This window comes from Rhinolophus ferrumequinum, chromosome 12 (assembly GCF_004115265.2).
Source record: "Rhinolophus ferrumequinum isolate MPI-CBG mRhiFer1 chromosome 12, mRhiFer1_v1.p, whole genome shotgun sequence".
NCBI lineage: Eukaryota > Metazoa > Chordata > Mammalia > Chiroptera > Rhinolophidae > Rhinolophus > Rhinolophus ferrumequinum.
This window is the reverse complement of record NC_046295.1, coordinates 74,208,368-74,234,000: the sequence shown is the minus strand read 5'-3', so window position 1 is coordinate 74,234,000 and position 25,633 is coordinate 74,208,368. Positions and strand designations below refer to the sequence as shown.

The following is a 25,633-nucleotide window of genomic DNA, read 5'->3' as shown; positions in this document are numbered from 1 at the left end:
TGTAACTGCCATAGTTACTGATTTTGAGAATTCTTTGTTGATTTTTCTGCCAAAAATATTTCTGTGCAAAAATTTTTCTCTGTCTTCTCTGTTCTGTAAACACTGAATTTAATTTTCTTATATAATCAATATGTAATCAGTCAGCAGGTACTTACTGGGGACCAGCTGAATGCATGGCATTACACTGGGTGCTGTAATCCAGAGGTAGTATTGAAAGAGGCCCTTCTATATGGTAGTAAAAATTCCTTATACAGCTATATGCAGAGTAGATTGAAAAGAAGGGATTATTTTACTCTGTAGTAGATAGGTAATTATTTGTGATGCATTTCTTTGGAGCAGGTGTTCCATTTGAAATGTTTTCACTTTACATATTTCCTATAACTGGAATGTAGGGGGAAATATATACCATATAGGAGAAATATTTCACAAAGTATATTGCTTGCTGCACCTGTGGCAAAGATCCAGCAGGCAAAACATAACTTCTTTGTGACCAGAGACTCTGTAATGAGAGAGAGGCAAGAGCTAGATCCAGGGATAATGTTGAATAGAAATAAGTATTTAGTGACTTTCAACTGTACAGGTGGAATTAAGAGGAAAATATTATTGCTAAGAAAATATTCTGCATCATGGCATCAAAGAGAAAACGGGCTTCTTTTTCCATCTCTTATCATATTGAATTGCCTTTACTAACTTGGGTTTCAGGGACATAATTTAAGGCACTAAAAATGCTCCCTTTATCTAGGTTGTCTTTTTCTGTTATTCAAGCCAAGCCAAGATTTGGAATGTCGTAGCTCCTTGGGCAAAAGAAATGAGAAGTTCTTTTATTATTCACTGATTTCATTCCATTCTAGAAATATTATTTTGTAACGATTTGAATCATAACCACTTATTGAACGGTGGCTTTCAGGGGAACGGGGAACCTCCCCTGAATTTCACGTCAAAAGTGAGTCTCTGTGTTACGAATCCAGAGGTCATCTGTGCTTAGAGGCCTGCAAGCTTTGGAACAATGGCTTCCCACTTTTCTTGTATGTAGGTTAGAGAACTATAAGGAATGAAATATAGGACTGAGTGTTACTGGATGGTAGCTTAGAATCTTGTAAGTTTTGCCTTGGCAGGTAATTTGGCATAAATTGTTAATGTAAATCTGGGTTAGTGGTGAAGACGTTATTTTAGTAAAAAAGATAAACTGCTGATTAATTCAGCATAGAACTCAATTACAAATTGAAAGTGTCTCTGCGGGACTCCCAGACCCTAAAGACAGCAGATGTTGAATTGATACTCCAGCATATTTCACAGTGGTATGAAATATTAACATGGTTTATTATACTTGTGTGGTGTGCAGTATCAGGAAGGGGGAGTGGTGGGCGTGTGGGTGTGCAAAGCGGCCAGACACCACACATTTGCTCATCTACACTGAAGTGTGATTAAGAATTTTAGAAAAGTTTCTTATTTTTTTAAAGTTAAATAGCTCTGTGGAAAGATTAAGTTTAAAATGACATTTGGGGCTAAATATTTAAATGCAGTACCTACGTACATTTACATTGTACCTGTAAGTGAACATAAAATAAAAATGGTAACCTTACTAATACCGAATTTTTAAATGTTAAATGGGACCACTAGCTATAAGAATAGGGGAACTTGAGGGCTTGAACTGTATTTCAGTGAGTTAATTGTCAGCTTTCCTGGGCTGGAAAGTTTTCATGGGCTGCTGTACTGTTTTTACCTTCTGATCTAAAACATATGGTAATTTTAAAATGCCCCTATAATTTGCACAGGCAGAAAAGTTTCATTTCTAGCCAGAAAAAATAAAAAATGAAAAAAGCTTCACAGTTTTTATATATCTGTATCAACTCAAAGGGGGAAAAGTCAGCAAATTTTATATATCGGAGGATCTGAATAAATGAAACTGCCAATATTTGAAGGGACTGGCAATTCTTAAGAGGCATGAGAAGAAAGTTGGCTTAGATGAGATATTTCAAAGCAATTACTGCTATTACGACAGTTACTTTGTGTGTGTGTGTGTGTGTGCGCGCACGCGCGCATGCATGCATCGCGGCCTACATCAAGTCGGTTTTGCTAGCTGAAGTAAAAACAGTTGCAGAAATAGCCCAATGATTACAGGAAGAACAGATACACCCTGGATGCCCTCTGCTATTATGAAGGTTTTTTTAAAAAGGTGCTTTCTCAAAAACTTCTGAGATAAAATTTGGCAAAGGTAGAAGGGCAGTGGGCAAAGAAACCAGAAGTTTCTTGGTACCAACACCACCAGAGAACATCTTTTATACCCCAGTTGGAGTCTCCATTAAGGCCTTGTAGACTGTTAGGAGGTGGTGGTCATTCCAAGATGGGAAGGGTGGTCTTGCGTTCCATTCCCCCGCGTTTTACTGCTCTCCAACCAAGTGCCAGGTTCTGTGCCTGGTTGGTTAGGAGACACAGTCCTTTTCTTACAGACATTTACAACCTAGCGGGGTGGACAGGCCCACAAACAACTGTTGAAATCATGGCGTGAAAAGTATGAGAACAGTACATATTAGGGGGCCATAGAGGAAACACAGAAGAGAAGTTGGTGGCCTCTACCTGGGGGACTTCACGATGGCCTCAAAGAGCATGTGATTCCTCAGTGGAAATTTTTTTTTGTCTTGGGGTTTGAGGAAGGGGTGGGACAGGGAGGCTAAAGAGGAGAGACCATTGTAGACGAGGGGCGTCACGCACAAAAGCGTGGGGGGACTCCTGCTCTAACTTTCTCTCAGTTGTGTAATTCTGGAAGTTTGGACCACTGAACATACTTGGAAATAGGAAAGCGAAACTCCAGACAGTGTCTAAAGTGGTCAGGTGGTCATTTCCCCAGTCAGTGTGGCCTTTTAATTAGCATGCGCTCTTCAGTGTGGGACAGGCCGAGCCGAGCATCCCCAGGCCTGCGTGTGAATATTTAGTTAGAAAGCTGCCACGTTCCATTAGAGGCCGTGTGTTTCGGCAGTGGGTGCCAGAGCTGTGTAGACTTTTCAGATGTCCTTTGAGATTTACGTTGCAGTGTAATTGGGAGATGCTGGTACTTAGTGTGTTGCGCATGGCGGGATGTGAGATTACCTGCTGTAATGAGACCCCAGCAGCAGACCGCGGGAAGGTAGTTAAAGTTTTAACCTTAACAGATAATGTTACTTGTGGGTTGCCGTGAGGTAATTTATACCACGCTCCCCTCACCCTAAAATTGTGCAGAAACAAACAAACAAAAAAAATGGTATGAAGTTGTGCTAAAAGTAGCTATTTTAAAATTCCTCCTAGTGGTACAGATTTTTAAAAAGATTTGCAGTGAATGTTGTGTCCCAGTTGGAGCCGCCATTAAGAACGCGATCACGCGTGTAGCCGTCATCACCCCATCAGCATGTTGGAATACAGCTTTTCTAAAATCAGAGCTTCGGTGATGTCAGAGTATTAAAAAGATTTAAGGACTCATTAACTTGGACTCTTTGACGAATACACTGGTTTCTTTTTAACTCAGATAAATTGAATTGGGGTGACAGAGGACTAGAAATAGGGCATGATGAAAAGTGCGCACATGCGCTTTGAAGAGGTCTGGGTTGGAAGATGAATTTTTGCCTCTTGTGTACCCCTGTAGCCCCAGTTTATAAAATATAAAACTCATTTGTAAACGGGCTTAAGTCAGTACTTGAAGGGATTGTTCGGAGAGCTATGTTTGTAAATTGCAGTCTGGTTTAACAAGTTTGCTGTCTTATACTTCGGTTACTTCCTGCCCTAAAATATTAAAAGAAAATTAAAGTGCACTTGGCTTTTCTTGGTCAGTTTTAGTTAAGATTTACAATCAACAAATGGCCTGATGGGAAAAATAAGTTAAATGGTATCTTTCTTATTGACATACAGGGTGGTCAAACAACAATTAGACTCATTCTGTTTGCTGAGAGGTTTTATACATGTATTTTAGGGAAACATAAACATTTGAATGTCGGACTGATACCGTGAGTTTGATAGGCTTTTTCTTTAGTATTTGATGAGTGTACATTCCGTTTTAGAGAAATTCATTAGGACGGTCTTAATTTTATCACATGTAGCAAGCAAGATGAATGATAGAGTAGCGTTATTTAAGCAATGTATTTGCAACTTGGGAGAATTTTAGAGGTAAAAGACTCTACAAAGATAAACTCACAAGGGACTTATCAGTTACATCTCAGAACTGGATGGACGTCTGTTTTAGGAGTCTAATTGTCTGGAGGTTCTGTTGTCTTGAGTGAAAAAAACCTGGTCTCTGGAGTCAGACAAAACTGTTGGATCTCAGACCTTCCCGTTGTTGGCCATGTGCCTTTGGGTTAGTTTAGCCCTTTTTCCCTGGCTGAGCTTTGGTTTCTGGATTTGTAAAATGGGTCGAAGGGTAGTACCTACCTTAAAGGGTCATTTGGAAGAGTAAGTGGAAGAATGTACTTGGCTCAGTGCCTACACAGTGAATACAAGTTTCCTTCTGCCTCCTTTTAGAATATAATTTCTAGTGGAATATAATAAGTGAAAATGTGCTACTTAGTACGCTTATTAACATGGCAGTAAATTCTGTGTGGAAGATGCGTGAGGAACACAGCGTTTTATGGCATCATTTTGAATTTCATTTGCAGTATAATGGCTACTTTCACAATTGATTTGCTTTGAATTGGGGGGTTGAAAAAAAAGGATTGAGTTATTATCAGTTGCCCCTTGCATTGGTAGTTCTGAAGGAGTTAGGCTTTTGATAAGTATGTGTGAACATTAGAGAAAGGGGCAGAGTTCAGTCAGGTTAGCGCCACCCTGCGATTCCTGCATGCCAGGCACTGCGCTGGCATTTTCTCCTGTACACAGAGTACGTAATGTAGCCATCGTGACCACCCTGGTGCTGGATGGCTTTAGGCCTCTTTGGCACATGAGAAAATTGGGACTTAAAAATGTTAAGTGCCTTTACCACCGAGATTACATGGCTCGTATGTAACAGGACGACGTTTATACCCGGGTCTCCTGGATCTTCATTCTTTTGGATTCTTTGCATGCTTCTTTGGGAGGCTCCCCCCTTCACCCCAAAACCTGAGGCAACTGAGTGTGTCTAAAGTCGGCGTGTGCCTGGGGTTCCAGGAAAAGGGGCTCATCCAGGGGCCATGGAGAAGTATTTGGGTTTTACAGCTCCTTAAGACCGGGTTCCCCTCAACCCCGCAACCCCCAACGCCCTGCTCCAGTCTGCTCTGGGCTTGTCTGCTTTGCTTGGGCCTGTCCACTCCTTCCTCGTAACTTGACCTTGCACGTGGCCAAACCCTCATGACCATGACTCTCCTTTAGAGCTTCTTTCTTTTACATTCTTTTGGTTCTTGCCCCCAGTTAACCAGTCCTTACTCTTTGTACCACACTCCAGAGGCCAGACAGGTATATTTTGAGAGGCCCTGCTACCAGTGAAATGGCATTTACAAGTTGGTTCCAGCCTGTTTTTCTTTTTTTTTTCTTCTAGAACAACCTCAGCATACTTTCATTGGCTCTACTTTTGTCCCTTTTCGGTGACACCCTTTAGAAAGTGCCTCCCGCAGAAGCTTACCAGTATCTAGAATATGTAATGAACGTAATTGTTGTCTCCCATCAGCCCACCAGAAAAACAGCTGCCAAGCAGTTAACAGAGGCCTTTCTGTGAAGACTGGGCTTGTTCAGAGTTGGGTCATTGCCTGTGACGGTTGCTGGGAGCCCTGTACCCCACCTGCCCCCGCGGGCCCACCACCATCTCGCCTTGGGACTGTTACAATCACCTGCTTTCCTGACGCCTGCCCTTGGCTTGTTCACCACTGTGTCCACTAACGTAAGGGTTTGGCAGTTTCAAACAACGCAGATCTGAACTACATCATTCGACAGCTTAACATGTTCACATCTTCCCACTGGCTGGCATGAAGGGCCTGCTCTCGGGATGGCCCGTGAGCTGCTCTGGCATTCAGTCATACCGAACTACCTACCTGCCGCATCTTCCTCCTTCCCGTTTTCATGGCCATCCTGCTGTCATCACTTCTACCCTGTGGCTTGGCTACCATTTACTTGTATGTCAAGACGCAGCCCAGTCTGCCATCACCTGCGCCCCATGGGACCTCTGTACACCCGTAGTTCCATTGTCAGGCTTGCCTCTTAGTAACTTGTACCATATTGTACGAGTGTTTATCTGTGTGTCCTCTCTGGACTCTACATCCTCCGTGGGCAGGCTCTGTCTGTTCAGACCTTATCCCCTGTGTTTATCACAGTGTCTGTGGAGAGTATTAGTGTCATGGCTTCAGTACGTGCTTGCTGAACTAAGCTGACCTGTACATTTCTTTCAGGGGTTTTGCGTCATTTGAAATTTGCTTTATATGTGTGGCCATCTTTAACCTTCCTAGCACAAGGGTGCCCTGTATTTTCTTGGGTCTCCTTCCTGTCCTTCCTACTCCTTACTGGGCTATACAAGCAGGGTCATGCAGTAAAACATCGTCCCCATAATAGTCTTCCTACAGGCATGCTGTAGTGGTTTCCGTCCTCCAGCCTTTGGGGGTGGGTAGGCTCAGTGTGAACGTGGCTCTTTTTCGTCTTGATTGTGTGACCCAAGGAACAAATTCACTTCATTTCCTCGTGTGTTTTCAGGTGATATAGCCCTTTCAGCATCTCCAGGATATATTGGCAGAGTTATCCCATTGACCTCATTGTTTTGTGGAGAGAGGGAGAAATATTATTAAGATCTTATTACTACCTGGGGCAGCTTGGTTTTCATTTGGAGGATTGTTGAGCATATTTCTCACTCTGTCTTTAAACCCAATCTTTCTTGTTTTTTTTCTCTGATTATATTTGATTCAATGTAGCCTTGCAAATATATATTTGTATATACATATGCTATGAATGCTGATTTCTTCTCCTTGTGGAAAGCAATATGTTCCCCTCTCTCTTGGTCCTTATCCCTCTGGAAGCTTAGGTGTTTTTCCTTCTATTCGCTGCCTCAGAATCCAGCAAAACCCCTTGTCCACCACTGATTTTCTTGTGGCAGGATAGGAAGACACAGGCTTTGGTGATGCCAGGCCCAAGTTGGCACAGATCATTGACTCCCTCTTGTAGACAGCCACGGTGCTTTGAGTGCGTCAGCCAGCTTTCTAGAGCCTCAGTTCCCTCTGCTGTACATGTGGTGATTACATGGGTTAAATAAGTAACGTAGGGTTTGGCTCGGACCCAGGGATGTGGTGGGGGCCCAGGTTAGTTCCCTCACACCCGTGCCTCTTTCCTCCTACCCTAGAACTTCTAACAATTCTGTTTGTAAAATCTGTGTATCAGGGACAATCCTGTCCCATCATGCCTCCACACAGCCCTTGGACAAAGGCATTCTCCCCATTCTTCCGACGGGCCGCCTATAGCTCAGAGAGAGCCGTGTTCACTAGTGACCCAGCTCTGCTGGGCTTTCCTCATTCTTTGATGCTCTGTGACGGCTTTTTGTGGCCCATTGAGGTTGTGCAGCCTTGGACATCTCCTAGCGTCATTCAGTGACCTGAGAGAGGCCCAGTTAGCAGTTACTTGGTTGGCAGTTCCTTGAACAAAATACCCCCTCCCATCCCTGCTGAAAACCTCTTAAATAAATCACTCCTGCACCCACAGCAGGCATGCCCTTCATTATTTGTATCAGCGAGATCCTGGGTGCCAAAAAACGCTGTCCAGGAAAGAAATGGCCTCACCGTCTAGACCTTAAAGACACGGTCACTAATTCACGCCCCTCTCTGGGCACACCCAGCAGCAGCTGCAGCTTGATGCCACCTGACAATTTCCAGGTGTTCACACAGGTAGGCCTTGTTTACACAACACCTCAAGCCAAAAACAAAACTCAGACACCTTTGCTTTTGTCAAACAGCCCAGTCTGAAAAAATTAAATTAACCTTTTCCACTGTAAAATACGCGGCTACACATGGGACACATGAGGTCTGCTACACAGTGCAGGAAGCATACTGCTTTTGGGGGACTGTTTAAACACTTTTTGAGCTCTTTAAATTTTATTCAACCATCAGCCATGAACGACTCCTTTAGGCCGCGTCAGTGGCGGAGTCAGAACCTTGGCCTGTCAGCCGGCCACTGACAACACTGCGTTTCAGCCTCTCCTCCGGGGTGTCTGGCTGCCTTTGGATGCTCTTGTTCCCTGGTCCCCAGTTGGTACTTGTGCCGTTTTGGAATTACCCCTATTTTGATATTGTTTGGTCATATAATTAATCTCGTCTTTTAGTTTGGCGAAGCCATGAATGCATTTGAAGGTGATGTTCCATGTTTTCGTTTGTTACCATCCAGGCCAAGCACTGCTGCCATAGCTGCCTGGGACAGAGGTGGAGACGGCGTAGTTTCCGTCCCCTTTTAGAGTCCAGACGCGGGTCGCACCCAGACGTTTACAGTAGCATTTTTTGCTGTTTCAGATCAGAGTGACAGAGAGAATGCAGCTTTTCCAAGATGAACATGACTGCTTCAGTTCTCATTGAGTAACATCCTTAGCTTTTAGTAAAGGAGCAAATTATTGTGAACTAAATGGTTCTTGTGGATAGAAGAACAAGTAGGGAAAGTGACGAAAGTTGTGTGAGAGCTCAGCAATGATGGCACCCACATCCGTAATGTCCTTGAGCAAAGGTGGCAGAGCCACTGTCTCCTGAGTCCTGGCGTGATGGTGGGGTAGAAGGCAAAGGGACACCTCTCCAGTGCCCTGAAAAACAGTAGAGCCAGAGGAACTCTGTTCTTCATGAAAAACGCTGAATATTTCTTCCACTTTCAGCTCCCTTAACGCCAGCACCTTGGCTACGTAAATGAAATACGTTTTCCAGCAAATAACCAATTTTATATTTTTAAAGAATTAAAAATATTTGTTACAAATAGATTGTTTCAGCTAACTTACCATATACATGTATTTTCACATTCCAAAGCTGTATCTAAAATAGTACATTAGGTTTTCAGTCAAATGCATATTTCATATTTTGCCTGCCCCCAGTGTAAGTAAAGCGTACTGTTCAGAATGCATAACTGAACAGTTGGATGTAGGTTTATTTAAAGAGTATTAATTTGATGCTGAGCTGTCCATTGTGCCCATTGGCTGGGGAACCTACATTTTCCTCTGGTGACACTGCCAATCTAAAAATCACGCAAGTGAGAAGAGGAATTCGATTGTAGCTGTAGACAGGAATGATGTGGAAAAGTTTCTTTGCAGTACTATTTTGGACCCGCACCATAGCAGGTGCTGAGGTCATCTATCAGTTTGTGAGTGTCTACAAAACGCAACTCTCTAGATAACAGGTTTAAAGTAAAGATTTAATACAGTCTCCATCTCCTGTGATGTTGCAGTGACAGTTTAAAACTCATTCTCTAAATCTCTGCAGACTTTATAGCTAGCAGTGGGCCAATATAAAGTTTAATAGCATTACAACACATAAATCATCTTTTAAAGATGCTACTAGTAGCTCCAATATTAAATGCAGACAATCGCCTATGTTATAAATAATTTATCAAACACCATTTCAGATTAGCCTTCCATGCTGAGTTATTTATTTTAGCCTTTTCTGTACGATTCCTAAGGCACTTTTTGAAAGATCCATTACTGGTCAGTTTAATGAACTTGGGGGTCTGTTTTGTCCCCTCAAGCACTCGGGTACAGCTGTGGTGACCATTACATGGCCGACGTGGACCTCTTTGTGCCTTTTACAAGTGCTGCCCATTTGTCATGTAGCGGTAAATGGAGCTGCACATTGGAGTCCAGGGACATATTGTGTGGTGCAGTGATGGAGACAAACAGATAGCTCTATAAAGTGCTGCTTGTCACAGCTGACTTGTAGTACAGTACATCACTCTTATTGTAATCTCATTTAAGAAGCAGGGGTGGCCCGGGGGACTGATATTCCCAGTTAGTTTGGTCTTTGTAGCCATAAAGCAGGAAGTGCTCCTTTTATAGTCTCTGAACTTTTAGGGAGTGTGCTTTTTGCTTGGATTAATTATTATAGGAACTTCTCCAGCGCACTGTGTGGAGATTTGTCAGCAGGTTTGTTTGGACCGCCTTCTCCTGGACGGGTTTAGTGCAGACAGTCACTGCTTAGAGATAAATTGTGTCTCTTGGAGCCTTCTGAGTTGCTTTCTTAAATAATTTATTTGTTAGGCAACAGATACGTGCCCGGCACCATAGTAGGTGCTTTCTATACTTTTTTCTAATCCTTGCAGCAGTTTTGTGATAAATGCCAGTTTATCATCACTGTGTGACAGAAGGGGAGTGAACTCATAGGTGAAGTGACTTGCCCAAGGTTGCACAGTAGTTAAGTAGGAAACTGGGGGTTCAAACCCAGTGTCTCTGCCTCCACATCTGCCGGATTACCTTGAACCTGGGTCCCCCAACTAACTTTTGATTGCTGGGGTCCTGGTGGCCTTTTGGCTCAAAGTAAAAGGAAACTAACACCGGCCTGAGGGCTGTTTTTCTGCTGGCCAGGATGAGTCCTACTGGTCTGTCTACACTGAGTCCAAGTTCCCCTGTGACTAGTAACGTAAATCTGTGAGCAGCTGGCCTGGGAGGACCCGACCCCTGCAGTGGCGGAGCCTCGCACCTGGGCCTAGCCAGCTGGGGTCCCAGGCTCTGCAGGGCCATTGTCGTTGTCACAGCCCCTCAGCAGCAGCTGTCTCCAGGCAGATGCTGCTCTGAACTCAGGTCACTCTGCATCTTCCAAAAAAGGGAGGTGCAATTTCCCTATGAAGAAAGAACTCTGAAGGAGGAGACAGTGCTTCCTGCATTTGTTGTGAGACAGATAAAAATGTGGTGTTTTCCTTACCTCTTGCTTTTAGTTTCTGGTTTTTCTTGATAGTTTTCCTAAATATTTGGTAGCACGTGTTGAAGACAAGAGTTGTTTAATTGTGAAATTCTACTATAAAGAAAACAGTATGAATATGCCCAGTAGTCTATTTGCATATGTGTCTAGAATTCAGGGGATGGAACTACCGTGGTAAAAGACAGTATCCGACATCTGAAGCAGTTCCTGGAACATCGTAGGTGTCTGTAAATATTTGTTGAAGACATTTTTAACTATATAAGTAATGGGTAGACAGTAGAGCCTTGGTCGTTTGCAGCCTGTTTGTATTTTTTGAGGGCTTTCGTGGGGGTGGGGACATGTGAAGTAAGACCTAGGATCTTAATATTGATCTCTGCCATATTTCATTGTAGAAACGTTTATTTGGATGATAGTCTGTGGGCAGTTCCGGGAACACGGTGCTCCCCCACCCCCATCAGAGGAACCGCTAGTCGGCCCAAAGAGAAATTGGCAAGCGCCGTGCTCTCCTAAATTTGCCCGCATTCTGAAGATCCTTGGTGGGAGAGGGGCATAGCCTGAATCAGGGAACCGCTGTCCACTGCCCCCAACTCACCAGGAGCCCCCGCCCCCAGCTGAGACGGGTTACTGGTCAGCTGGTGTGGTGCTGGGCATGCTGGCCCTGGAGCCAAGGACCTGTTCTGCTGCCAGCTGTGTGACCTTGGGCGAGGCGTTGGTTCTCTCAGCCGGTTTCTGACCATAGCAACCTCAGAGGATGATTGGGGGCAGGGATAAAAACGAAGATCATCAATGTGCCTAACCCAGGACTTGGCACATTATAGGCGGTGCTCAATAAATGTCAGGCTCATAACATCTTTGAGTCCTGTGTATATGAGAAGGGTAGGACTGGGGGGGAAGGCAGGGACCTGTGAGATTTCCTCCCTTAAGGAATTATCTTCCCTAGAATTGGTGGGAAGGAAAGGAATTTAAAAAGGTATATTCCCAGTTTTTAAAAGCCTTTACACTTAACAGCACGCATAGTAATTTTATGAGTAAATCAAGCTATACATAATATATTTCAGATTTGCATATTTTTAAGTTTTATGAGTTTATCTACTGACAGAATATTTGCAGAATAGGGGAAATCTCACCTATGGTCACAGCACTGTCAGCATTCTTGTGTCTGTGTGCAGTCTGATTGATCGACATTAGATAAGCATGCCTGATATCGTGTATATTTGTTTCCTCTAAGTCACCTCCCCCATCCTCACCCGCAATATAAAATAATTTGGGGAATGGGAATCTGCAGTCCTAAGTGTGCTACCAGCAGGATTTGTGATAGCCACCATGTACTATTGGCTGGCTTAAGGCACCAGCAGCAATGATGAGGAAAGCAGCGATGACAGAGCAAAGGAAATAATAAAAACAGCAGAGAAGAGAAGGGAAGAAGAGATGGTAGGTCAGGAGCAGGGGAATAAGTAGGATGCCCCCGACACACGGCACATGTGCAGGTCTAGGGTCTAGGGTAGTTTAATAAGAGAAACAAGTTGGAGTGAGGTTGCATTTGTTAAATTAGTGGTTGGTTTTTGTTGTCTGTAGTAGTAGGATCTGCAGCAGCCATCTCCTCTGAGATGCTTTCTGTGCTACCACCTTCGCTGGTTGCTGGTAAGGTTTGGCCTCAGACTGTGGGGAGTCCCAGGAGAGACTTCTTGATTAGAGGATCCTGTTTGAATGAATTCTTACGGGGCTCTTTATTCACAAGAGGCTCAGCGGCTTCGTTGGCCCCACATCTGTGCCAATCAGGAAGTGAATTAACCTGGTGGAATAAGGATCAGAATGCCCTCCTAGCCCCTGCTGCGGGGTTCCTGAGGGTTCCCACTTCCAGCAGAGCCTTCTCTATCCTTTCAAGTCTGTAGAGGGCGCTCGTGCCACTGGAATCCCACTTCCTGGCTTAGGGCAGACAAGAGCAGGAGCCCTGAGTGGTCGCTGGATTTCACAACGTGAAGTCAGCGAATCTGCCCTTTGATGAACTCAGGCTAGAATTGGGGGCAGGGAGTCTTGTTTCTCAAAGGCTATTACTTGGATGAGCTCTTTAGTTCAGCTTGCATGTTTATGGACTCCAGTGCCCTGCTGGACTAGGAAGGGGTGGCAGCACAAGTAGAGTCCCTTCTTTGGGAGATCGGTTCATTTTTGTCCTTGTTGCATAAAGAGCTTGCACTTGGTGTCCCTTAGGTCCCGCCCACCTGGCTGCCCCCGCTGCCTGCCTTCTGTTTCTCTGCCCTGTTTCTGAGCGCCTGTTGGATGGCCTGTCCTTCAGACCTCCCTGAAGCTTTGCTGAATGAGGCAGTGTTCCCACCGCTCCTTCTCAGTTATCTGTTAGCCCTTATCACAGTGCATTGTAGTCGCTTGGGTCTGATGCTCCCACTGGACTCAAAGCCCCTACAGGGCGGACACCTTGGGGCCTCATCCATCTCTGCAGCCCGAGCTCCTGGCATAGGACCTGGCACATGATAGGCTTTCTTGGACAAGAAATGAATTAATCCACTTTTTACCAGTAACCGTTCAGGACTTCGACTTGCTTCTTAAAGGAGAAGTAGAAGAAAGAGTGATTCAAAGAAATGAATCACTTCAGTGAACTTGTAGGCTTGTTAGTGGGAGGCAATCCATTCTCTTCGTCAAGAGGTCATACCCTGGGCTCTGCTGCCATTTTCCCGGAACGCTGCTGGTCTTGGTGTTAGTTACTGTTTTCCTGTATGGTGATTCCCTTTATTATGTTACCCGTAAGCAGGTTTAACTGTTGTTGGACATTTTCGATCAGGAGTTAGTAAATTACGGCCCATGGGGCAAATATGACCCACCACCTGTTTTTGTTAATAAAGTTTTATCAGGGCACACCATACACATTTGTTTCTGGGTTGTGTATGGCTGTTTTGTGCTACCATGACTGAGTTGAGTAGTTATGACAGAGACTGTATATACACTGTATATACTGGACCCCCTTTACAAGAGCTTACTGACCCGTTTTAGATGATAAATTGCTCTCCACCAGCGCATGGTGCTCAGTTATGCGCTGATTGTCTGACGTGAAGCAGTGTGTTCAAGAGCGGGTGTGTGCACAAGGGGTTTGGAAGGCCTGGGTCCTGCACTTACCAGCTGAGGAAGCTTCGACAAATTGAGCTACTTTGAGACCTCTTTTTCATCTATAAACGGGCACTGAAAACAGTTCCTACCACACAGGTGGTTTGGTGCACTGCTGGACATTGTTGTTGCCATTCTTTTTCACAGGAGGAGGATGCCAAGAAGCTGGTGAGTGAAGCCATTGCCGCTGGCATTTTCAATGACTTGGGGTCTGGAAGTAATATTGACCTCTGTGTCATCAGCAAGAGCAAGTTGGATTTTCTCCGCCCGTACTCAGTGCCCAACAAGAAGGGGACCAGGTAAGTGGAGGAGGTACAGTTCTTCCTGGGTCCCCTGACTTCTGGGGCTACCCTTGACCTGTCCATGGCATCTGGATTCTTACCCATGTTAAGTAAATCCAGTGTCCCCAAACCAGCCTTACACAACAGATTTCTGAGTTATTATTTGCCTTATGATTCTGGGCTGCTATCAGGTGTAGAAAAGTGATTTAATTTATAAAATGTTGACAGGAGAAGTGGAATGGGGCCCAGGAAAGAGCCCTAGGCTGGGGGCTTGGAAGAGGTTTGAACCACCTGCTGTGCTTTCTCTAGTCTCTTAAAGAATCCTCTGGATGCTGTGTGAAATTCTGTGAAGTGCATTTTTCAGGGCAGCCGGCCCGTAGCTTTTCTGAGAGTGGTGCAAAAGTCTAATGCAGCTATAAACCACTGGTTAAGAGTCTCTGAAGGCTAGCCTTGGGAGCTGACTGTGCTTCCGACGCTCGAGGGAGCCATGCCGTTTAGCCTGTGGATGTGCTGAACGTCAGGCACTGTCTCTGTGATGCAGCCCAGGCTCGGGGGACAAGCCCTAGCTGGTGTGTTGGACAGGATAGGGCCCTCACTTGTGCGGCCCTGCCTAGTTGCCTGGCTGCTTGTCCATCCTGTGGCTCCTGACCCTCCTGGAGCCGGAGCAGCTCAAGGTGTGGCTCCCTGAGCTGTGCTTCCAGCTGCATTCCCCTGCGGATAACCAGCACAGCATCTTCTGGAATGCTTGCTTTCACTCCCAGTGCGGGTATTCAGAGTCCAAATCAAGTCATTCACAAGGGACGAGTAGAACGTTGAGGACCAGCAGGTACTCACTGCCATGTACGCTCAGCATTGTGGAAACTCAGCATTGTGCTTAGTAGGGCCCAGAGCTCTGGCTCGGGGGTTGGGGAAAGGACATTGCCTGGCCGGTCAGTCTCCCTGTGTGAAATGATGGAGCTTGACTCTGTGATCTCCCACGACCCCGTGGGGTCTTTAGCAGGAACGGAAGCGACCTTTGAGGCCTGGGGCTATGTTGAGGGGAGCAGATTTTGCTGAGCTCTCTGAGGTGCGAGCCAAGTATCCCTGCATGACCCTCTTCCCTATTATTTGCATGATGCTGCATGACCTGAGCAAGTCCACGATGAAGTTCAGGAAGGAGGAGGTGGTTATACTCCATCCAGACTGAGCAGTGTGCTGGGAGAATTCTGGAAGCTATTTGAGCCATTGAGAAGTAGTGTTTGTGGCTGGACGAGGAGCCTCTGCTCACAGGAGTCCTTATCCAAAAGGAAGTGCAGCAGCGGCATGTCTTACTCCCTCAGGACTTAGGCCACACGTCTATAAGGAGACTAAACGCATGAGAACAGAAATAAAGCGACCCCTCGGCTGCTTGTGAGATGACGTGAGGTGGTGGGAAAGGTGCTGGGCCCGCTCTGGCAGGTGTCAGGAACCTGCTACCCCTTCCGTGTCCAGGCCCTGGAGCGGTGCCTGGTGCCCGCGGGCACTACAGCAACAGAGCACACTGTTGAATCTTACTGTCACCTTTTCTGCCATGGCTGACTGTGGAGGTACTTGCCTGGGTTAGGGGAGCCTTTCCCAGGTTGACAGTCAGGTGGGTGCAGAGCCTTAGGCCTGGGCAGCAGCCTGTGCCCAGTGCCTGTGTGGACCTGGCCTTGCAGATGCCCGTTGGCTCCTGTGCTTTCGGCCCCCTGCGCCCTGGTTTGCCATCCACTGTTGCCCGAGGCAGAAGCCCCCCCACCCCCGCGTGCTGTGGAAAGCAGGCCTTACCCAGGGCGGTGAGGCGGCTCTGGCTCTGAGGGGACGAGCTGCTAAGAGTCCAGCCTGGGGGAAGGAGCCACATTTTCACAGCAACGGGGGTGGGGGCGCATCTTAAAAACGTGCTGCTGCTGCAAAGGAGCGAGTGGAGGGGACAGGATGGCTTAGCAGAGATAAAGGCCAGCCGTCCTTTGCCACACAAGCCTCTTGAATTTATATAGAGCTCTGTAACATCGCCCTCTTCTGCTTCCTGCTTCTGAGCACAAGTGCTCATTTGAGAGGATGGGTTTTCGAGGAGCCATGTGGTCATGACACAGCCAGCAGCCTTCTGTTAGTCCGTGCCAGGCTGACAGAAACAGTGCCCCAGCCGAGGACAGTCCAGAGGAGCAGTTGGATTTGTACTGCTGTTCGACGATAATGTAATTCCCGCCCCAGCATGAGAATGAGCAGTTCGCATATGTATCTTCTAGACTGCCTGTGCTCAGAGAAAGCTGTCAGATTCACTCCCAGAAGGGGATTGGGTAACGTGCCCTAATGGTGACCCACCAAGTCCCTGCAGGGGACAGTTAACTCTCCTTTCTTGATTATTGAGAGTGGGGTCTAACATGACAAGCCCAGAGTCTGTCTCTGGGTCATTTTTATACTGTTTACACTTCCAAATATTTTTAAAGTGTTTAAGGTAACAGGTCAGTCTTGTTGCTACACAAGAGAAGGGCGGTGGCAGCTTAATGAAAGGACTTGCTTCCTGCTGGTTACTGAAAGGTGCTTTCAGGAGGTTGTGAAAGCCTGAGGGCAATGACCAAATAATTTCCAGCATCTTCTGGGGATGGTGAGGTGGGCAAGGAAATTTGAGAGCGAGCCTGGGGCATTTGAATCCCCCAAGGTCTCAGAGCTGGAATCAGGAGAGCCAGGATTCCAGTCCAGGCTTGTCTGCTGCCTCCCCTGAATCCTCGTCCCTCTCTCCAGCCCCCTGTTGGGCCCCTTGAGGGGATCCTAACTCTTGGCTACTGTTTTTTCTCACTAGGTCTGGTCGGTACAGATGTGAGAAAGGGACCACGGCAGTTCTCACCGAAAAAGTCACTACCCTGGAAATTGAGGTGCTGGAAGAAACAGTCCAGACGATGGACACTTCCTGAATGGTGTCAGTGGATGGCTGGTTGCTGCTCTAGAAGACGGGGGGGGGTCAGTGGAGACTCCCCCTGTAAGACATTCATTCGGCCAGTGTTTGCTGAATGAAACCAATAAAAAATGAAAAGCAGACTGAGGTCTGGAGGCTGTGAGGGGTTTTTGGCCATTAAGGCCCATCGACCTGGCCTCCCCTTCAGGATGTTAATCCCTCCCTGTGCCAATCTGTGTTCAGGTGGGAGCAGGAGCGATGCAGTCCTCCTGAAAACAGACAGGACCTCAGGTTAGGTGACTTGGATTCTCCAGGTGAACATATATACCCACCCCTTGTGCTAACTTACTTTCTCTTTGTTTATGGTGGTCCCAGCTTTTTCTTTTTTTTTAGGACGAGTACAGCACAGCCTTTTACCCCAGCAGCCAAGTAGGAAAGAAATAGACATGATCAATTCTAAGTACCAAGAAAAAGCAGGTAGGTGGACAGTCTGCTTTGCCATGGCTGCATGAAACTGGGTAAACACCACTTTGGCAAGTTCACAGAAGTCAGAGGGCTGCTTTGGGGGTTACTGTTTGTAATAATTAGGATACAGTTATTTCACCAACACTCAGGCCTGGTGAATGGTTGCAATTGTACTCCTCCAGAGGGTCCTAGTAGGCAGAATTGTTCTCATGACATGCAGAAAGCAAGTTCATCTGTGTGCAGCACACATTCTGCCAAGGGAGATGCAGTAGGGGCTCTGAGAACTAAGCAGAATATCTGCAAAAGGTCTGTCTGGAATCAGAAAAGCTTGCAGTGGTTAAGTGCTAGGTCGGAGGCAGGGCCTTGACTCTTCCTCCGCCAGAGAGCCCAGCAGCATGAGAAAGAGGCCCGGCACCAGGTCTTCCAGGGAGAACCCACTCGGGGGCCAGCCTCCCTTGTTAAAACTGCCAGGAGGGGGGTAGGAGAACAGTGAAAATATTTAGGGGAGCAGCTTGGCAGATGACTGTCAAAATGACCTGGGAAGTGTGAAAAAGTTTCGGGATTACTCAAAATGTCAGGAGCCTGAGAAACTGTGTTTGTAAAGATGGCTCAAGAAATTGTGCTGCAGTGTGAAGCTGCTTTAAAATTATCCATGAATCGTACTCATTCACAAAAGTAACCCCCCTCACCCTGTTTTATTTCAAACATGGAGAACACGTACAAAGCAAAGGTTGCATCTGAAGAAAATCCCTCCAACCCAACAGTGTTACAGTAGAACAGAGTTCACACATGGAAACAGGGCAGTGGCCCAGCCCGAGTCCTTTGTCCCCATGGAGGCCTGGTCCGCGAATCGGCCGCAGTCAGAGCCCCTGGCCAGGACACAAATGGAGCGGGCAGGTGTGTGCTCTCTCTGGAGGGCTGAACTGTCCCCAAATTAGTGGACGACAACGTAGACCATTTGAGGATTAACTTGAGTATAAAGACAAAATTCAAACTATTTCCTTCAGAGCTTGAGTTTTCCTTAAGTTCACATTTATAAATTAGTCTTCACAGTTAATCCTATTTGGGAACAAGAAATAAAGGAACACATTTCTAGTTTCCTACACATAAGACACTTGTACATTAATCCTTGACTTATGCGTACATGGTCCATGAACTTGAGTTTTGTGAAGGGGTGTGTGGCTACCATTTTTGAATCATCTACAATGTGCTAGACAACTTGCATATTTTATTTCAAATTCTGTCAGCACTCTGAAGGTAGGTGTCATTTTACAGATGAGGAAACTAAGGCTCAGAGAGGCTAAGAAAGTTGCCCAGGGTCGTGGTAGGAAGTTGCAGACCAGAACTTGTACAGAGAACAGCCTGAGGGCATGTTTTATATTTTTCGTATGCCATGCTGCCTTCCCACAGAGGAAGACACTTAACACTGATCATTAAATGAACTGCCGGCATTTAAGCAGGTGGCGAAGTGCCTGGTACAGAGCAGGTGTTGGCAGAAGGTGGTGGGGCCGGACTGCATGGAAAACACTTGTGCCTTTCGAATACTCTTTGTCTTCTGATGCTGGGTTCCCATCCTCCTTCATCGAGTTATACGCGTAGATAAAAATATTAGGAAAATCTCCACTCTACTAGAAAAAAATTAAGCCCACTTTATCCCTTTATGACAGAGTAAATTAAGCACACAGCTTGATTGTTTGAAAAGATTCTAAGAGCTAAACTGAACCTGCTACAAGCCATTTTCAAAGGCTCAGTACAAATCACACCGTCTCCTGCAATTGTGTTACTATCAGCCTTGACCAGTCAGTGAAGAGATTATCCTAAAGATTCACATTACAGTCCAGATACAAGGGGTGCGTCCCTGGCTCGCTGAACCACACCTCTGTTAACCCAGCCGAGTCCACAACAGTTTAAAGAAAGGACCTTTGAATGTGACCACCAGTAACTTGTGACACTGCCCTCCCCCTCTGCACTCAGCATCTGCTGTAAAGCCCGCCCACCTCCAGGGAACCTGCTGAAGCCTGTTGTCTTAGTTGGTCTCTTGTCCTAGTTGCTCTAGGCTACCAGGTGGCCACTTTGGAGAGAAGACAAGTCAGGCAGAGAGGTGCTGGCTCTGATACGGCACGCCGCGTCCAAGTTCAGGTGCTTGATGTCCACACGTGCATCTGTTTGGCGACCTGGTGCACATATCCGATGTCCGGCCTCTGGTTGGGGTCGGGGTAGATGCACATACTGACCAGTTCTCGTAACTGCAAGGGAGAGGACGGCGTGTTAGCCTCAGGCTCTGTGGCAGCACTGTGCACGGACTCGTAGTGCTCAAAGCAACTAGAAGGTGAGGGATGACGCCTAGGACAGTGATGGGTGCATGGCCACAGCCACCGGGCAGAGCCAGGACCAGTCCCAGGTCTGTCTGGCCCCAGAGGCCATGCTGTGCTTTGAAACCCTGGGAGTGGTTACCTCCAAATAACTTTGAACTTTCAACTGTCCACACTGCTAGGTGAATATGTGAGAGAGAGAGAGAGTGTGTGTGTGTGTGTGTGTGTGTGTCGCACACGCGCACGCTGTCAGTCATGCAGATGCCCAAACCAGAGGACAAAACTCAAGGCAAGGGCTTATTGATCATAATAAATGCATTAACATGCAGCAGGGCTGCAGTCTGCCTACCCCCTGGCCTCTTTATTGTGCTCGTGAAAGACGGAGCTTTTAATTATACAGACACTGAAGGCTGCGCCCGCCTGGGGTGGGGGAGGGGCGCCTTGAGCCTCTGATGCCTCCCCTCTTCTGATAGCCAGAGTGCCAATTATTTTAATAGTAATTAAAATAATGACCTTAAAAAGCCTACATCTTAACTTGCATCACTGGGCTCATTGCGATTTTTTCATTTAAATACCTGCTGCTGGAGGGGCTGGCTGGCCCTGCGGGGGTTCGGGGCAGCAGCCAGTGGGTGGCTGGTTCTGAACCAGGGGGCTCACATGGAGTCAGTGGCCATGCCCAGGGAGTCTCGGGAGGGTGGGAGGGCCATGCAGAGGCCCCGGGGCTACTGTACACCCTCCATGTCATTCCTGAGGTGTTTGGGGCTGCAAACAAGGGTCCTCTGGCTCAGGCATTTTGAGCATCCCTCCAAGCTGCGTGCTGCCTTTCTGGAGCTCCACGGCCTGGCCACTCCTGGAGACAGGCTGCCCAGGATGAGACGAGGCTTTGCGGAACCTTACAGTATTCAGGAAGGTAGCTGTGGTTGGCCTCTGACAGGTGAAGTCTGTGTGACCCCAGTTGTCATTTGTGAGTAGACCACGTAGTCTGCAGTAAATGTTGGTTTGAAAATTTCAGAAATCAAGAGAAACAAAAATAATCAAGTGTCTTATTTCCATTTCTAAGAGGTGATAGAGGGGTTCGAGTGCTAAGGAGCCCCTGTTGCTCCCAGACACACAGCCTAGAAATGTTGCACATAACTGGAGGCCGGGGAGCTGCAGCTCATGAAGGTGGAGGGACTGACTCAGGAGAGAAGGGGGCGGAGGGCTTCATGCGGGTTTATTCATTTCAACTTCATATCTGTAAGGCAGCAATTACGGTTCCCTTTTATAGGTGGGAAACTGAGGCACAGAAGTTATGATTTGCTCCAAGTTGCATGGCCCCAAGCTCCTTCCAAATAGTACAGACTTCCAAATTTAAACAAAAGGTGAGAAAAAATAAACCAAATGCAACTATTGGGAAAGAAATCTAACTAGTTCTTTCCTGCCAACTTCCACTCTAGAGCATAAGTCCTTCCCCCCAAGGTACGTGGAAGAACTCTAAGCCACTGATGCAAAAGCCGTGAAGAGAGCACGCATAGTCCTGCTGTCGGGGCGGTGAAAGCTCTTCAGTAAAATTATCAGGCTGGCCCTGTGGGGGTTGGGGTCGGGGTAGGGGCAGCAGCCAACAGGCTGCTGGTCCTGAACCAGGGGGCTCATGTGGAGTCGTGGCCATACTGCCTGCAGGGGCCTGTGCTCCTGGCCCGGCTCCTCTGTCCTCTGGAGTCTGAAGCCAGTGAGCATGGCATTTAGTACAAAAGCTGCCAGGGTGACCCTTCTGGTCGCCCTGCCTGGACACAGGGTTAGAGCACACCGGGAGACCTGGTCTCTGCGGGTTGGCTCATCCAAACCCAGGCCTCTGGAGAACAGTGGTTGCTGCTTCCAGAGCCTTCGAGCCTTTATGATTGGGATTGCAAGAAGCTGCACAGACCCCTACCCCACCTGGACAGCTGGCTACTAAAGAGGTGTGCCATTAAGAGACAGGATGGCACAGTGGTGAGGTGCAGGGCCATCTGGGTTCAGATCCCACTATTTGCAAGTTACATGACCTTGGGCAAGTGACTTAACCCATCTGTGCCTCAGTTTCTTCACTGGTGACATGGGGTGGGGGAGGACTCAACACAGTAGGTCCTGAGTGGGAGATGTTATTGTGAGGCAATGGCCCGTGATCGGGCAGGGCAGGCCCAGGGAGGTCTCAGGCTCCCCTTCACACCTACTGGTGTTGACCTTGGACGGAAATAATAACAGTCTATTAGCATTAACCTTGAATAGAACTAATGTTAACAGTTATGCTTACAGAGCATTTGCTCTGAGCCAGGCCCTGGGCTACATCCAGCGGCTACTTTTGATGACAGTGGGGTAAATGTCAGGCTGGTCATGCATCACCTGAATCCTTACACTGACCCTGTGAGCCAGGTTCTAGGATTATCCCCATTTTACAGATGAGGAAATAGAAAAGGTCAGTGACTCACCCAGGAACAGTGAAGGGGGTGTGTAAACCTATGTATGCGTCTGTCTACACCCTCAGCCGTGCTGTGCTGTAAACCTCTCATTTCATCCTCAGATTTTATCCATGAAGGCAAACAGCCCTGTTTTTCAAGGTGATGGAACTGAGGAAGATGACGGTCACACACAGTACCTGGCATAGCCCGATGCCAGACCTGCAGCGTCTGTCCAGAGACCCTGCACCCGGTGTAAAATGTTGCAAGTAAAAAGGTGCGACTTAGGTCTGTGACAGCACGGAGGCCAGACTGGTCTCCTTGCTGTGGTTTCCTGTCATGGGAGCAGAGCAGCAGCCAGCAGTGATGTGGGACAAGCCAGGGCCCTGCCACTGCGGCCTCTGCGTCTGGTTCCTGTTGTCTGGCACCATGGGGAGTCCGTCTCGGACCTGCGGCAGCAAGCCTCACACTCGAGCCCCAGGGTGGGAGCCAAACAGGCAGAAGTGTGCAAACAGGGCCTCCTCGGCCAGCTGCAGCTGGTCTCTGTGCCCGTGGGCCAGCCACAGTCCTGAATCCGGGGCCCAGACTGGTGTCCATGAAAGCTCTTCAGTAAAATTAATCTACTTTTTCCCTCTCTGAGTCACGTTCCCAGAAATGTTCCCTCCTCCACCCTGTTAAGTGAACCCAAGCTCAGCCCCACGGCCGTGGTGTTTTGGAACTGCCCCTCCTCACGAGGCTGCCTGGGGCTTGCCAGGTCTGGCCCTGGCGGCAGCGGACTCACCTTCTCAGAGTAATGTTCTCCAGGGAGAGGTGGGTAGTCACACTGCTCGATCTTCTGGCAGAGGGAGAACAGGTTCATTTTATCTCCATAGAAGGGGCTCTGGAGAGCTGCCATCTGCACGGGGAAGGGGATGGGAGACATGAGTTTTTGGCCTGAAGTCCAGGGGCAAAGGGACCACTCACTCCAGATTGGGGGGTGGTCCTTCTCTGGGCCTCACTACAGTGACTGTCCAGCAGGACTTCCCCCCCAAACCCCAAGGAAGCTGGGATTCAACAGAAGTGACAGTTTACCACCATCCGTGTTACATAAGCAAATTAAATGGGACAACGGTTTCAGTGACAAAACTTTAAAGGCAGTGAGGAAGGGGTAGCTGAATGCTGAGGGCCAGCCCACGCCCTGCCTCACGCCTCAGCTCTCAAGGACTGATTTTGGTCGTGTACACATAGCAGATGGGGAAACAGAGGCTCTGCTCACTGGGATTGGAGCCTGGGCCCAGCAGGTCCCCTCTGGTGCATTGTCCTATATTTCTAAAAAGCAATTCCAAAGACACCCGTGGGAAGATGCCTATTTAAGTAATAAATTTAGGAAATTACCTAAGGACTAACATCTTGGCAGGGGGAGGTGAGGTATTTCATTTTTGACTTGCATTCTGGCGTTCTTACCAGCCCACTACATAGCTGCTGTCTGAAGGCCTGGCTACTGCTGTGGCGGAACCTGGATACCCAGACATCCTCAGGGAGGGCAGGCCAGAGGAGGACGGTGGGCGGCTGACCACCGCGGGGTGCTGGGACCCTGGGCTTCACAGAAGCTTCAGGGTGGAAGGGAAGCAAGCTCCCGGCTCTGCAGCCATCCACTGCTTCCTAGCTCAGCACTTGTTTGCTGTGTGTCTGGCTTTTGATTTCCTCATCCGTAAAATGGGCAAAGGCTCCACCTGCAGGGCTGTGGTGAGGCTTGGCTGGCACAGGAGGAGGTGCCACAAGCTGAGCCATCAGCATCTCTGATGAGGCTGGTGGCACCGGCTCCACCCTGAAGGCAGGCCTGCTCCTGGGGCACTGGGAAGCGAAATGACTGTGGTGGCCCCAGCGGGTTCTCACCCAGTCAGGGAACTACCAGGCCTCCCGCTTCTGGAGGGCACCCAGACTCCCCACCCCACCATTCAGAGCACTTTTGGGGGTGCGGGGGACCCAGGGGGTGGCTCCGTGAGGCAGTGGCATGGCAACCCAGCACAGTGCCCGCAGCCCCATCTGCTGATTAATCCATAATGGGATTCAAGTGCTTTTTGTCACTGCCGCTCACTGTTGCCTGCCGCCAAAGACGGCCCACCGCCTCCTGCTAATGAAGTGCCGTCGGGTAATTGTGCCTGCCTGTCCGTTTGGCCCTAGTTCCCTTGGAAGAGCCAGGCTGCCAAGGCCACTCTGTGCAGATCTCCGGCGGAGGGGTCCTGGGCTCTGGCTGTGACGGGGCGTTGGGATAGCTGAGGAATCCTCTCTGTCCTCGGGCCGTGGAGGGTGGCCCAGCAAGCCCTATCTTGGGGTAGGAGGAGCCCATGGTAGTGGGTTTGTGGGTGCCCATTGGCTTTAGTTTCCCGGTCTGTCCCCTTCCTCTGTTCACCCCTGTGAACAGGTCTGGTGACCCCAAAAGCAGAGCCTGCCTCCTTCAGAAAAGCTTCAGAGCCCAGGCAGTGTCCTTGGGTTTACAAATGAATGGCCTTTGGGGAGGCATCAGTGTGGCCTGGAGATTTGGGGGTTCCCTCTGACCCAAGTCTAGGAGTCTGTCCGGGCAGCACCTGTGGGCCCAGGTGTCCGGGCCAGGCCGAGTGCCTCCAGGTGGGGATTCAAGGCCAGCCTCACCTCTCTCCTTCTGTGACCAGGGGCTTGGGCCCCTCTGAGAGGGCCCAGAATCCATCTGGACCCCTTTCAGGAGGAGGCTGCATGGAGTGAGTGGCCCTGACATGTGGAGGAAAGGATGAGTGTGCTGTGGCCCTGCCCACTGCAGGCACCGCTAGCCCACTGGAAGCTGGCTTCACCACTGAGTGCAAAATGGCATCGCCTGGGGGATGCATTTCCAGTAATTAAAATGAGAACCTTGGGTGCAAAGGGTTAATTGGGCAGTTTCCGAAGGACACCTGTTGCCACAGCAGAGAGCAGCTGAGGCTGCAAGGCAGTCACCTGGGGTGCTCTGAGTGCTCCCCGAAGTCATCGCCGGGGCCTGGGGGTGATTAACATGGATTTTCCTGCAAAGTTTCTGTTCAGAGTAGAAAAGGGATGTTCCAAAGCTTCTCCACTAACGCAGGCCCTGGTTTTTCATGTGTCCGATCTGGGCCGGTCTTTGCTGATTTGCACAAACCTTGATGATTGGGATTCCAAAAGGGCCCTAGAAATTGGCGAGGGGCGATCTCCTTCACATCACGCCTCCCTCCTTGCCGGCATCCTCCCCCCACAGTTTCGGAAAAGCCTCTTGAACAGGATCAGCAGTGGGCTGTGCCAGAGGAGGCCAAGAAAGCTCCCTGCTTACAGGGACTTCTCCACCCAGGAATGCAGATTCTAGTGGAAGCAGTGTCCCGCCCGCTTCCCCTCCAGCCGCCGCCACGGG

General features: G+C 48.2%; 2 protein-coding genes across 3 annotated transcripts in view; one reads left to right on the top strand and one right to left on the bottom strand.

Moving 5' to 3' along the window:
- PSMB7 (proteasome 20S subunit beta 7) overlaps positions 1-17,220 on the top strand; it is a 56,371-nt gene extending 39,151 nt beyond the window's left edge. The window contains exons 7-8 of the mRNA XM_033122482.1: positions 14,049-14,200; positions 16,980-17,220. Of these exons, the coding sequence (XP_032978373.1) occupies positions 14,049-14,200; positions 16,980-17,091 (264 nt within the window). The 3' untranslated portion in view covers positions 17,092-17,220. The remainder of the gene's footprint in view (positions 1-14,048; positions 14,201-16,979) is intronic.
- Positions 17,221-19,168: 1,948 nt separating this feature from the next.
- Positions 19,169-25,633, bottom strand: part of NEK6 (NIMA related kinase 6) — a 77,898-nt gene continuing 71,433 nt past the window's right edge. For both annotated transcript variants that reach the window (XM_033122481.1, XM_033122480.1), the window contains exons 9-10: positions 23,042-23,155; positions 19,169-19,783 (exon numbers count right to left, since the gene is read on the bottom strand). In XM_033122481.1, the coding sequence (XP_032978372.1) occupies positions 19,673-19,783; positions 23,042-23,155 (225 nt within the window). In that variant the 3' untranslated portion in view covers positions 19,169-19,672. The remainder of the gene's footprint in view (positions 19,784-23,041; positions 23,156-25,633) is intronic.